Source organism: Populus trichocarpa, chromosome 5 (assembly GCF_000002775.5).
Source record: "Populus trichocarpa isolate Nisqually-1 chromosome 5, P.trichocarpa_v4.1, whole genome shotgun sequence".
NCBI classification, from domain to species: Eukaryota; Viridiplantae; Streptophyta; class Magnoliopsida; order Malpighiales; family Salicaceae; genus Populus; species Populus trichocarpa.
Genome location: NC_037289.2, coordinates 24183303 through 24195989, shown reverse-complemented (window position 1 = coordinate 24195989; position 12687 = coordinate 24183303). Strand labels below are relative to the sequence as shown.

At 34.1% G+C, this 12687-nt stretch overlaps 2 protein-coding genes across 3 annotated transcripts; both read left to right on the top strand.

Moving 5' to 3' along the window:
* Window positions 1–3531: 3531 nt before the first annotated feature.
* On the top strand, window positions 3532–6555 carry LOC7494669 (enoyl-CoA hydratase 2, peroxisomal). The gene is made up of 11 exons (XM_002307728.4): window positions 3532–3741; window positions 3843–3865; window positions 3974–4079; window positions 4181–4254; window positions 4413–4485; window positions 4733–4772; window positions 5030–5102; window positions 5187–5337; window positions 5548–5618; window positions 6069–6242; window positions 6338–6555. Exons 1-11 carry the CDS (start codon window positions 3685–3687, stop codon window positions 6423–6425), a joined length of 930 nt encoding a protein of 309 aa, XP_002307764.1. The 5' UTR covers window positions 3532–3684; the 3' UTR covers window positions 6426–6555.
* Window positions 6556–7211: 656 nt separating this feature from the next.
* On the top strand, window positions 7212–12629 carry LOC7485629 (uncharacterized). Of its 2 annotated transcripts, XM_024600689.2 has the most exons (15): window positions 7214–7498; window positions 7595–7935; window positions 8059–8176; window positions 8664–8781; window positions 9257–9417; window positions 9884–9955; window positions 10427–10495; window positions 10587–10667; window positions 10746–10865; window positions 10959–11033; window positions 11163–11243; window positions 11430–11503; window positions 11604–11664; window positions 11974–12029; window positions 12443–12629. In XM_024600689.2, exons 1-15 carry the CDS (start codon window positions 7328–7330, stop codon window positions 12525–12527), a joined length of 1683 nt encoding a protein of 560 aa, XP_024456457.2. In that variant the 5' UTR covers window positions 7214–7327; the 3' UTR covers window positions 12528–12629. The 2 variants fall into 2 exon arrangements, with proteins under 2 accessions (XP_024456459.2, XP_024456457.2); XM_024600691.2 differs by lacking the exons at window positions 11604–11664; window positions 11974–12029; window positions 12443–12629 and having other exon boundaries at window positions 7212–7498; window positions 11361–11502.
* The last annotated feature ends 58 nt before the right edge of the window (window positions 12630–12687 follow it).

Sequence of the window (12687 nt, the reverse complement as noted above, 5' to 3'; positions counted from 1 at the left end):
TAATTGGTGAGAAAAGTTGAATCACTGCGATGGGGGGGTTTCGTGAAGCAATGAAGACGAGTAGAAAATGGATCAGGAAGTGTAGGTTCTCCACCCAGCCCAGACAAAGAGCCTGGATTGTCTAAGCAGTGACGATCGGAGAAAAAACAGAAAGAAAGGTCAGCAAATACACGAAATGAATTGTGGAAAAATTATACGAATTTGATATATAATAGTTAGGTAAAACTAACTCAGCTGACCCTCAAAGGTTTCTGCCAAGACCGAGCTTCGGCAATTTCAAATAACAGGGCTATAATTTTATCATCTACTGCATTGGATGGATGATTTTTTTATTTATTTTTATTTAACGGATGATTTTCTTCTTTCTTCCCCTTTCATTGGACATGTTATGGCGGACCTACGTGCTCACCTTGGATGCATTGTCTAACCCTTCTGTTTAATTTGTTCTTTAGGAGGCCCAAAAAGTCGAGAAATATAATGGGCATGGCCCTCCTTTATGGCATTACAACTACGAAAATTAAAAATGATTTTCTTGTATATAAACAATAAATTAAATCAGGTTTGTAATCGTTTTATAATAAATTCATGTTATAGCTTGATTATTAGAAGCTGATTATATAAATATATGGGAATTTACGAGCAAGAACAAGATCATGATCGAAGTGTCCAGTATCTGCCATCGAAGTCTCCTTTGAGAACTAACTAGTGAAACGTTGTAGCTATTTCCACAGTAGAGCACGCATTAAAATTTCTCTAGTGATTTTGGACGCCTTAAGCTCAAGTGTCCAACCCCTCTGTGTAAAGTGTAAATCTTTTTGTTTCTTTAATATACTGATACACAGAGTCGTACTGAGTCACCAAGCCAGCTGCCTACTCGCCAAACTCAATAAACAAAACAGTATAACAGACAGAAATGCTTGGATGCCTAAGAAAACAAAGAAGAGAGAAAAGTTTCTTTGCCTAAAAATATGCCGTATTGGGTTATTTTTTTTAAGGGCATGTTTGTTTTCCGGATCCAAACTTTTCTGTATTTGTTTGTCATTAGAAAAATTAGTCAACGGAAAACACTTTCCGGTCAACGGAAAATTTAGCTTGATTTTCAGGAAAGTGTTTTCCTGAAAAATTTGGGCAGAAAACACTTTTCGGAAGTTGTGAAAAATTTAGAAATGTCATATTATTTGCTGATTATATCAAATTTGGTCCTCAAACTTTTGATTGCTATATATATTTTGTTTTAAATATTTATTTTTCAATTTCATCTCTTAAAATTTAATTTTTATATTAACTTTGGTCCTCATTTTTATAATTGTTATTTGCTTTTCCCTTATTATTTTTTTATTGAAATTTTTTATCTATCAAATTTGATCCTTATTTTTTTTTATTGTTACTTATTTTATTTGAAATAATTTATGAAATGTTAATTATTATTATTTTAATTTCTTCATCTTTATTTTTTTTTATTTTATAGATTTGATTTCTATTATTTTGATTATTATTTATTTTATTTGAGATAATTTATAATTTTTTTTTCAATTTCATTCTCATTCAACTTTTTAATTTGTAAGATTTATTCCTCATTATTTTAATAAACTTGAGAAAAATAAAACATGAATAAGTTATTTTCCAGCTCATTTTTCATGACATAACCAAACACTGGAAAGTGTTTTCCAACTTATTTTATATTACACTACCAAACATCAGAAAATAATTTACTTTCCTGAAATTCATTTTTTTAAAAAAATTACTTTCTAGCAAACAAACGGGACCGACGTGTCATAACCAGAGTTAATTAACTTAAATTATTAATGATAATAATATAAGTATTAAATTAATAATAATTATATTACTATTAAGGTAGCGATCATCTTCTGAAAACAAGAGAGAATATACATGGAGAATGAAGAATGTGTCTCTTGTATCTCTTATTTTCTAAAATTATAAAAATTAAATTCAAAATTATTTCCAAGATAAATTTAGTATTATTAAACCCTATTCATAAGTTGAGGCAAAATCTGAGTTAATTCTAATTTTTTTAAATAAAAATATATGTTATTAACATGAAAAACTTTTTTTTGAAAAAAATCAATAATTATTTTGTAAAAAACATTAAAAATAATTTAATTATATTTTATTTAGATTTTGATCTTATCACATCACATGTTTTTAGGTGAACTCTAATTTTTAATTGTGTTAAATTAGATTAATTTATTCCTCTATTTTCTTAACTTAAGCCAGTCCACGTTGCTAGATCCTAAATAAACTGTTCTCAATCTAAATTTTATAACTAAAAATACATTTATTTTATGTTTTTCTGTAACTTCAATAAATCATTTTTTATCAATTATTTATGTAATAATAACCCAACTCAACCTAACAAATTACAAAAAAAAGAAAAAAGGCAGCGAGGCGTAGGGCCACTGACAATAGGTTCGGGGGAATTTCTACTTCACTACTGAATTTCAAATAAAAAACTGCTCATTATCTAAGTTCATGATTGTTTTTTGAAATTCATTTTTTGAGGAATTATTTTCCAAACTTTTATATGTTTGTTTGCCATTAAAAAAGTTGGTCAACAAAAAACACTTTCCGGTCAACGGAAAACACTTTCCAGTCAACGGAAACACTTTCCAGTCAAAGAAAAATTTGGTTTGATTTTCAGGAAAGTGTTTTTCCTTTTGGTTGTGTTTGTTTTCCGGAAAGTGGTTTCCGGGAAACCACTTTCCAAACTTCCCTGTGTTTGTTTGCCATTAGAAAAGTTGGTCAACGGAAAACACTTTCCAGTCAAAGGAAAATTTGGCTTGGTTTTCAGGAAAGTGTTTTCCTGGAAAATTTGGGCGGAAAACACTTTCCGGAAGTTGTGAAAAATTTAGAAATGTCATTATTTGCTAATTATATCAAATTTGATCCTCAAACTTTTGATTGCTATATATAATTTGTTTTGAATATTTATTTTTTAATTCCATCTCTTAAAATTTAATTTTTATATTAATTTTGGTCCTTATTTTTATAATTGATATTTGCTTTTTCCTTATCATTTTTTTATTGAAATTTTTTATCTATCAAATTTGATCCTCGTTCTTTTGATTGTTACTTATTTTATTTGAAATAATTTATGAAATGTTAATTATTATTATTTTAATTTCTTCACCTTTTATTTTTTTTTTAATTTTTTAGATTTGATCTCTATTATTTTGATTATTATTGATTTTATTTGAGATAATTTATGAAATTATATTTTTTTTCAATTTCATTCTCATTCAACTTTTTAATTTGTAAGATTTGTTCCTTATTATTTTAATAAACTTGAGAAAAATAAAACATTAATAAGTTATTTTCCAGCTCATTTTCCATGACATAACCAAATACTGGAAAGTGTTTTCCAACTTATTTTTTATTACACTACCAAATATCGAAAAATACTTTTCCAAAATTTACTTTCCTAAAATTCACTTTTTCTAAAATTCACTTTAAAAAAAAATACTATTTCCAACAAACAAATATGCCTTAAAAGTCTACTCGTTTCCGTAACAAGACTGTCAAGAACTTAGCTTTAGCTAGCTGTTAAAGGCACGCATTTCGATTTTTCAACCAGTCTCTATTAATTTATATTTTTAGCATCCCTTCAGTCATCATCACCAGTTCCTCAAAAGGTCCGTGAGCGAACGGAGTTCTAAAAAAAATTCGATGGCAGACAATTCCCGCTTCGACCATGATCTTGTTCTTGCTCACAAATTCCCCGAGGTATGTCTGCTTTCTGCTTTCTTTCGCTATGATATCTCTCCAAGGTTTTCGACTGAATTTAATTTGTTATTTGGTTGCATATATTCCCGGTGGATTGGCAGACAACATTTACATACACCGAAAGGTAGAGAGAGAGAGATGTCTTGACATATTCAATCCCATCCTCTATTTTTTTGGGGTTTTTTTATTAATAGAATTTAAAAGGGAAAATTTTTACCTGTTTTTTGAGCAGAGATGCAGCGGTCTATGCCTTGGGTGTCGGAGCTTGTGGTCGGAATGCGATTGATTCGGATGAGCTGAAATATGTTTATCATGAAAATGGGCAGCAATTTGTTCAGGTAAATTTAAAATCTTTGGTCTGAATGGTAGTTTTTTTATTTTACTATGAAATTATTTAATAAAGAGAGGAGAATTTAATGTCTTGTATTTGGATTTGTAGGTTTTGCCAACATTTGCTGCCTTATTTTCACTGGGATCATTGACAAATGGCAGTATTGATTTGCCAGGCTTACAGTAAGTAGTGACAGAATCTAAGAGTGTGAAATTTGCTCTCGAATGTTTTGTTTGTTAATGTTCTTTTAAGCCATTCGGGTCTTCTAAAGTTCATTGGAAATGAATTAGTATCTGCGTGAACACATGTGATGGCCATTTCTGGTTTTCCTGGTTTCCAGATATGATCCGCGTCTTCTGTTGCATGGACAACAATATATACAGATTTACAAGCCATTTCCTTCGAGTGCATCTGTAAGTCTTCTATTTGAAGCGCTTATGCTGCCTGAAACACTTCATGCTTAATTTTGATAATTGTACTGTACTGGTGGTTTCTCGTCTTCCTTTGATTACTTGCGGAGTGTCAATTACATGGTTTTTTGTAGTTTTGGATTTGTTTTCTCCAGTCTATTTTCGTTTTGTAACTTATTTTCATCCCCGATGCAGCTAATTAATAAAGTAACTATTTTCGTTTTGTAACTTATTTTCATCCCTGATGCAGCTAATTAATAAAGTAAGTCTTGCCGGGTTGCATGACAAAGGTTTGTATTCACTGGCAGAAAATCTTTTGATTGAACAACGCACTGGAGATTATGTTTTTATTTCAAGTACGAATGAGTAGTCTCAGGGTGGAATTTTGTTACATGAATAATGACCGGGAAAACCTAGATAAAAGTCAGAATCTCACAATTTGTAATGAGTATCCCATTTGACAGTTCACCTCTTTTATGAAACATTGAAGCATGATGGTTGAGGCTGGACTGTGATTACTGTTTTCCTCTCTTGATACAAATTTTAGGTAAAGCAGCTATTCTCGAGCTGGAAACCAAAAGTTATGAGAAACAATCTGGTGAATTATTGTGTATGAACAGGTGATCTCATTTTTTCTAAAAAATATCTGATCCCTTGCTGCCATGCTATTGAGTCTGATGGGATTATAATATTTCACTCTCCAGATCAACTATTTATCTCCGGGGTGCTGGAGGCTTCTCAAACTCATCCCATCCGTATTCCTATTCCAACTACCCAGTGAACCAGGCTGCTGCTCCGAAAATTCCTAAAAGCCAACCTTTTGCAGTATTCGAGGATTGTACTCAACCATCTCAGGCATGTAGTGCAGATCCATAGTTGTTGTGCCTTATCAATTGTTTCACTATCTTCCTATATAAGTTATAATTAAAAATAATAATAATAAATAGATAGATAAAACTGAAGTTTTGGGAACATGTGATGTAGGAAACTCTAAAATGACTTCTCTGTTTAGATTGTGAACACAAGATACTTACATTCTTCAGTATGTCTCGTATTGTTTTGTAGGCATTGCTGTATAGGCTATCTGGTGATTACAATCCTCTGCATTCAGATCCCATGATTGCTGAAGTTGCCGGGTTCGTATCCCTCTCAATATTTATTTTTATTTCTTGGGTTCATGTGCTTTTCCAACCATGTTTTCATAGCATCAGGAGTCAGAGTTGGTGAGAGGGGATCATTTTTTCCTCCTTAATCACTTACCATTGATTATTTTAAGGAGACATCTTTTTTTATTGGTCACGGATCAGAGTAGTATTCATCAACTCGATATCTCTAATGCTTTTTGCATTTTCATTCTTCAAATTCATTTGATATCTCAGAGTACAATAGGGCTTAACCACACATACACCATGTGAATTTTGCTCCATTTCTGCTGTGTGAATTGGTTTAAGCTCTGATTAATTTTGACTGCTTTCTTTTTCTGGTCTTTACAGTAGCAATTGCTTACACATCTCTTACACATCTCTCTGGCATCCTAAGCTGTATTGATGCCCAATCCAATCTTGTTTCTTTTTTACATGTTGAAGATTCTCGCGTCCAATATTGCATGGATTGTGCTCACTTGGATTTGCAGTTAGGGCAGTCATCAAATGCATCTGCAGAGGGGATGCAAACATCATCAAGACCATATCAGGCCGGTTCCTTTTGCATGTGTACCCTGGCGAAACTTTGATCACTGAAATGTGGCTTGAAGGTTCAAGGTAAAACTGCATGTTCTGCCATAACCCAGTATTGTTTATTCAACATCAAGTATAATGCGTTCCTTTCACTCAAGTAACTGAAATTGGTTCTTCAGGGTCATTTATCAGGCAAAGGTGAAGGAAAGAAACCGGGCAGTGTTATCTGGTTTTGTAGACCTCCGTCATGTGACCCCATCACTGTAAATTCATTTGATATACATTGAACGAGCTGTATGGTTCTCGTGTATGGTTTGAATAATTGTTTTTAGACATAGCTGCTGCGATAAAGAATGTAATCAAATAAAAGCTTCTCAACTTGTATTGATTTGACTCATGAACAGCAGCCTCATTTGCATTTACATCTCCTTCTATTTCCAATGAACTGATTCATCAATGTCATTCTTCACCGTGCCTCGGCACCAACGACTTCACGAGGATGGAGCTCCGATGTCTCTTGTCTGCTAGAACACTGTAGCTGGCTGTTTTATTAAACAGAGAAGGGTGGAAATAGATGATACTATCACCACAAAATTATTAGCTCAGCACTCTGTCCACCATTTTTTTTTATGTTGGAAATTTAATTTAACATGTCGTCAATCACTCTGGTAATGGTAAGAACATAAGATAACTTCAGCAGGCGGATAATTACTTCACGGATTAACGGGTGGTAATATTGCTAGGTCAATCAATTCGGTTATAAAATTTGGTTTAGGTTTTATAACCGTGATATATAAAAGTGATTAGTATTGTTTTTTAAAGTGAATTTTATTTAGAAATATATTAAAATAATATTATTTTATTTTTAAAAAATTATTTTAAAAATATATTAATTTAAACCAAATAAAAATAAAAAAAATGCGAAAACAAAAATAAACCATCCCTATATATATACTGCTAAACAAACCTGGTTCTGCCACGTGGCCGTTCGGTGATTTGATCTGACGGCTGAATAAAGTTCAGCCCGCTTTCTAAATAAAGCTTACCCTGCTCTCACAAACACCTCACTATTACCTTTTCACTCTTCGCTTTTTTTTATCAACAGAATCCAGAGAGCGGAGAGTAGCGAAAGTGAGACTGCCGCCAAGAGAAGAAAGAGCTCGTTTAAAATGTCTAGCGAGACTGAAGCTGCGCAATTTAGCAACGGCACCGATGCGGTGCAAGTTATCTCTCCAAACGATGATCACCGCGTCACCCCCGGCGACGATGAGAGACGGCACCTCAACGACGCCGTTCGTTCTTTGCCTTCTCACGCTGTCAAAGACCTGCTCTCCGCTGGGGTTCGTACTTTCATCTAAAAATCTCCTCACTTACCCTTAATTTGGGTTTCCTCTATAAAAGAATTATGTTCCTCACAAGATTTTATTATGATTTAGGTGTGTATAAGATGCATATTTAGACTGTTTGGGATCAGTGATCATGCTTATTTTCGCTCCTCTTTATCGCCTTCGGTGATGTGTAATATTCTCGGAGAGGGAGATTCAAGTAGTTCTGAATCTATGGAATCAGAACTCAAACCCGAAGTGTGCAGAATTTGTTTAGGTATCTTACAATTTATTTATCGCGATGAAAAAGAAATGCTGGTGAAAAGAAAGAATGGTGATGAGTTAGCTGCATCAATTGCTGAGCTAACAAGGCAAGAAGGACATCAAATTGATGGTTTTTCTCTTGAAGTTTCAATACCGCCTATTATCTTCGAAAATGAACAAGCTGTTAGGTAAGATTTTTAATTTTTAAACCCTAAAAAAGGCACTAAAAATGTTGATATTTATTTATTTTGAAATTATAACAGTCATGTTATAAATGCATGTAAAGTTGTTTGGATTTATCTGCGTTGTAGATTGTACATGAAAAAGAAGTATGGATCGGAGCTTTGGTTCCAAGAAAGGCTTTCTGAATGCATTTCTACAAAGGATGCCTTGAAGTTTGCGATTGTGAATCCCCTTGAAATAATATTGGTAAGTTGAACTTGGCATTTTTGTAATACCGTGAATATGAATTAGACGGTGCGGTGATCTCTATACGCCGATCCCCTTCATTTAATACAATTACTGCTAATTTGTCAAGTTTGTTCGTGTGTTACCCAGTAATAGGTTTGTTTACTTGTTTTTTTAATTATGGTAATTAGCTAATTGATTGATCCTATCAATCCATTCTCGCAATAGTGGTGTAGACTTGCTAACGTAGGGGATTCTTTCTTATTTGATAATGATAGTTATAGGGATCAGATTTTTTTCACAGTTAGAAACTGTAAAATGTAATGAAACTCTTGCTTTTATATCCTATTGTTCATGAATTCTTTTTCCTTATGAAAATTCCTGTAAAATCTTGACTGTCATGATGCATTGAATGAAGCAGAGTTTTGAAAAGATGAGGATGTACTTTTACTGCAGACTGAAAATTGTTTTAGCTCAATTAGTCTTTAATTATGTTGAAGCTTTGCAGGATGTTAAATCTGGCCCAAGCTATGTCCGCATCCGTTTGACATACACTGAAACGAAGCCATCAATCATACCTTCGAAATCAGTAGACAGGAATGGGGGTTCGAAGAGAAGAAAAACAGGCATGCGAGTTTGTTTACATGTAAATGAAATGTTGTTTGGTTGTAAATGGCCATTTCTGCCTTGGTCATCCACTGCAGTTAATCCTTTAATATTTTCTATACTTGTCTTCATAATGATGATTCCCTGTTTACCTGAAACCCAATGCTTCTGGCTCAGAATTTTGTACATTTTAAATGCACAACAACTGTAATAATAGTGAACAATCATTTGGCAGTGATGCTCTTCAGCGAATTGTAGCCCCTGGATTAATAATTTCAACACCTTTTTACTTCATCTCCTTTTAGAATTTCTATATCTATACAATATGACATGCTTAACACGTGTAAAAAAATTGGTGTCTGAACTGATATCCTCTATAGTCTACACACTTTCTAAAGCACTGTGATGTCAACAGTTCAACTTATAAGCTTCATTTTTCTGGTCAGTCTATTAGTTGAGGTTTGGATGCTCATGTAACTTGATCTGTTTATGCAGGGACAAACAATGGTTTGGACACTGTTCATGTTGAGTTAGTGGGGAATGGAACTGGTTGTTGTGATTTATCATTGGGTCAAGGAAGTCCTGCCTCTGGAAGGTCTTCTACTGGTTTGGCTGAACATGAATCTTCTGAATGCTCCAACTTCCCTCTAGAGAGGGTAATGTTCTTCCCCATTTTATCCTGCAGTCTCAACTTCAATGGGGATTGGTCTGGTTACTTGCCCATAGTCAATTTAATGATATTGAAACTTCTATGCACTTAATTTTGAAATTCATGGTTGTTAAAATCTCAAGTGAAAAAATGGGATTACCTGGTCTGCCCAGAATTAGATCTACAAAGAATTTGGAGAATGCTCAACCTTTTTAGCGTTTTTGCATGAGATGGCTGCTTCATAGTCTTGAACCCTGCACCCTTGTGTTTGGAAGTGAAACTTTGAAATCCTTAGCAGTTTATTTTATTTTGAAGGTTGAAATTATTAAACATTAGCAATTTCACTCTTGAGCGTGTCTTGTCTGAATTTTTATGGTAGAATTTATTGTCTGTGTGAACTAGGTTATTTTTCTGCCATTGCTGGCTTAGATGTGGTGGTGGTGCTTATTGGGCTTGGATATCTGTCTTTCCAGGTCAATGAACCCTGCCACTTGGTTTTCCTATGCTACAGGACACCTATCTATTTTGGTGGGAGATATCTGAAGGTTAGTTGACTGTTATCGGAAATTTGTTAGAAAGACTTAACTGAGCATCTCAGTATTTGAGTTACTGAAGGAATTTTTTTTTACATTGCTTTCGTAAGGAAACAACCTTTTGCACTGGTGAGGATGACACGGCATCTTAAAAATAAACTTTACATCTTTTACAGTTAGCCATGGAGAGCATAAGAAATTGATGAGCTGAAAAGTCAATTTTAGTTGTATTAAAAAGGAAATAATGGAATGAGTTAGGAAGCTCTCATGTCGCCATTTTGAGTTTACTATTGCATGTCACATCATGATGCCACTTGTAATCAAAAGGACTTTACGTGATATTGCAAGGGAAAGTGAAACATTTAACATGTTTAAAAGATGAAATATTCTATGTGAGGTACGATATTTGACACGGAAAATCATCAGTTATACTGATTTATCATTAAATTATGTGCAATCACATGATTGCTATACATATTGCAGTTCTCTAGAAATGTGAGTCAAACTCGTTGGATCATTGATGATGAAAGAATGGGAGAAGCATCCATTGAGGTACTGCCTACTTCTGCCAATGGACGTTACCATCCTTTTTGTTAGTATGACATGATGAGTGAGAGCTAACAGTTCTTCTGCTATTCTATAGGAGATAATAGGTGGTAACATTCTTCCAATGTGTCAAGGTGACAGTTACAAGTTTCATGCTGCTGGTAGAGAGGATATCGATGTACCTAAGATCTGCTCTTGTAATTGTGCACTTGAATTCAACAAATATTGTTCTAATCTATGAAGCTTCTGTTCCCAGGTTCGGATGTTGGGTTCAGGCAGGCCTTTCCTGGTAGAGGTACAAAATGCACGCAAGGTCCCATCTGAGGCTCTGGTAAAAGAAATAGAAACAAGGATGAATAACTTGGGGAATAAATTGGTGAGCTTATTACCAAATCTGTGCTTGTCCTCCCCCTTTTGTTTTGTTTTTCTATTTTTCATGTTATTCCACACGTCTTATGCTATGCTGTAGGTAGGGGTGAAAAATCTTAGTCTAGTAACCAGTCATAGCTGGGACTTGATGCGTGAAGGGGAAGCAGAAAAGCAGGTTTTTTTCACCTCCTTTTGGCTTTTGTATCTGACTTTGATTGTTTGTACTTCATGATTTGAGATAAAAGTGTTAGATACAGTTAGAAAATTAAAGCCCTAATATTAGCATCACATGTATTTCATGTAGAAGCAATATTCTGCACTGGTATGGATTTCACGACCACTTGAGGATGAAGACTTGCAGTGTATAGCTTCACACAAAGATTTGGTAAGTTATATGGGATCCTTGTTTTGTATTGCATTGAAGCTTTTAATACGTGTTATGAACCTTTGCATCGGGCAGATTTGGTATTAAAATATTTTATTGTCTTAATCCTTTTGCCAGGTTTCTGGTAGAGATTTCTTTCTAGTCATCTGATGTGCTCCATTATTTGGTTCTTTTATTCTTGGACAGCAAATTTTGCAGAGAACCCCAGTAAGGGTGCTTCACCGCCGGAGTCCGCTAGAACGCGGGAAGATTATACATTGGTTAGAGTCTCTCCCATTACGTAGCATGATGTTATTCTTGTCGATCTGTGTTTACATTCACAATGGCTAACAGGCTATCTCCTCTCATTTCCTATTATAGGATGAAAATTGAGCAGATCACTGGTAGCTCTCAATATTTTCTTTTGCATCTATGTACCCAGGTAAAAGAATTGAAACCATACCATAATTCTCTTTCCAAATACCATCCTAATAGATCTCGTTTTGAAGTGTTTGGTTTCATAGTGATAAATGAAACTAGGAATAAAACACTACAGATTGTGGTAGATTGGTAGTCTAAGAAATTAGAGATGTAGACGTGATGATGCAAATATAATTGTAAAAGTATTATGTAGAATAATGGCCCAGGATTTAATGACCTCTTCGCTACCTGACTGCTTTGAGGTCTGTGGAAAGTAATTCTCAAACCTGTATCTAGCAAAGTGGCGCTAATGATGATGCTTGAATCACAGGCTGGCACGTATATCAAAGAATTTGTTCACGGGGATCTAGGACGTACGCATCCAAGGTATGAGAAAACAAACAATTTATCATTTCATCTACTGTTGCAGCTCAACTGTTACAGTCTCATAACCTTGTATAGTGATTATCTTATTGATGGGAATGATGCCTAGGTTTACTTTGAGAAATCTCGTATATTTCATATTTAGTGGCTTGGTTGTCATAGACGTAGACTGGCACAACTTCCATGTATAGTTCAGCACAGCACTGCTATTTACTTGAGTAGTATTCAACTTACCAGAGCTGTCGGTGTAGTAATATTTGTGATAGTAGAATCATTGAATTTGTTGATTAATTGACAAATCAAATATTTTTTTTAAAAAAAACACAAAGGTAAAAAGGTCGATAAAAAAAGGTTCTGTTTCCGTGCTTATTTCTTTTTTTCCCGTCAGTTTAAAACAAATTTCTTACCTTTGGCAGCATTGGATCGATTCTAAGATGCAGAGCAGAGATACTACAACTTGATGTTACCGACGTGAAAATGGATTGTTTTTTGGCTGAATAAGATTCTTGCGTTTATTTTGAGGTTTTTTAATTGACTATTTTCTGATTTGCAATATTTTGGAAATATCTTTATCTTAAGTTATGAGTGCCTGGGTCTTGTTTATTCCGTGCCCGTCCATGCAACATGCAGTGGTCATCTCTTATGAGTTTATTGCTCTATC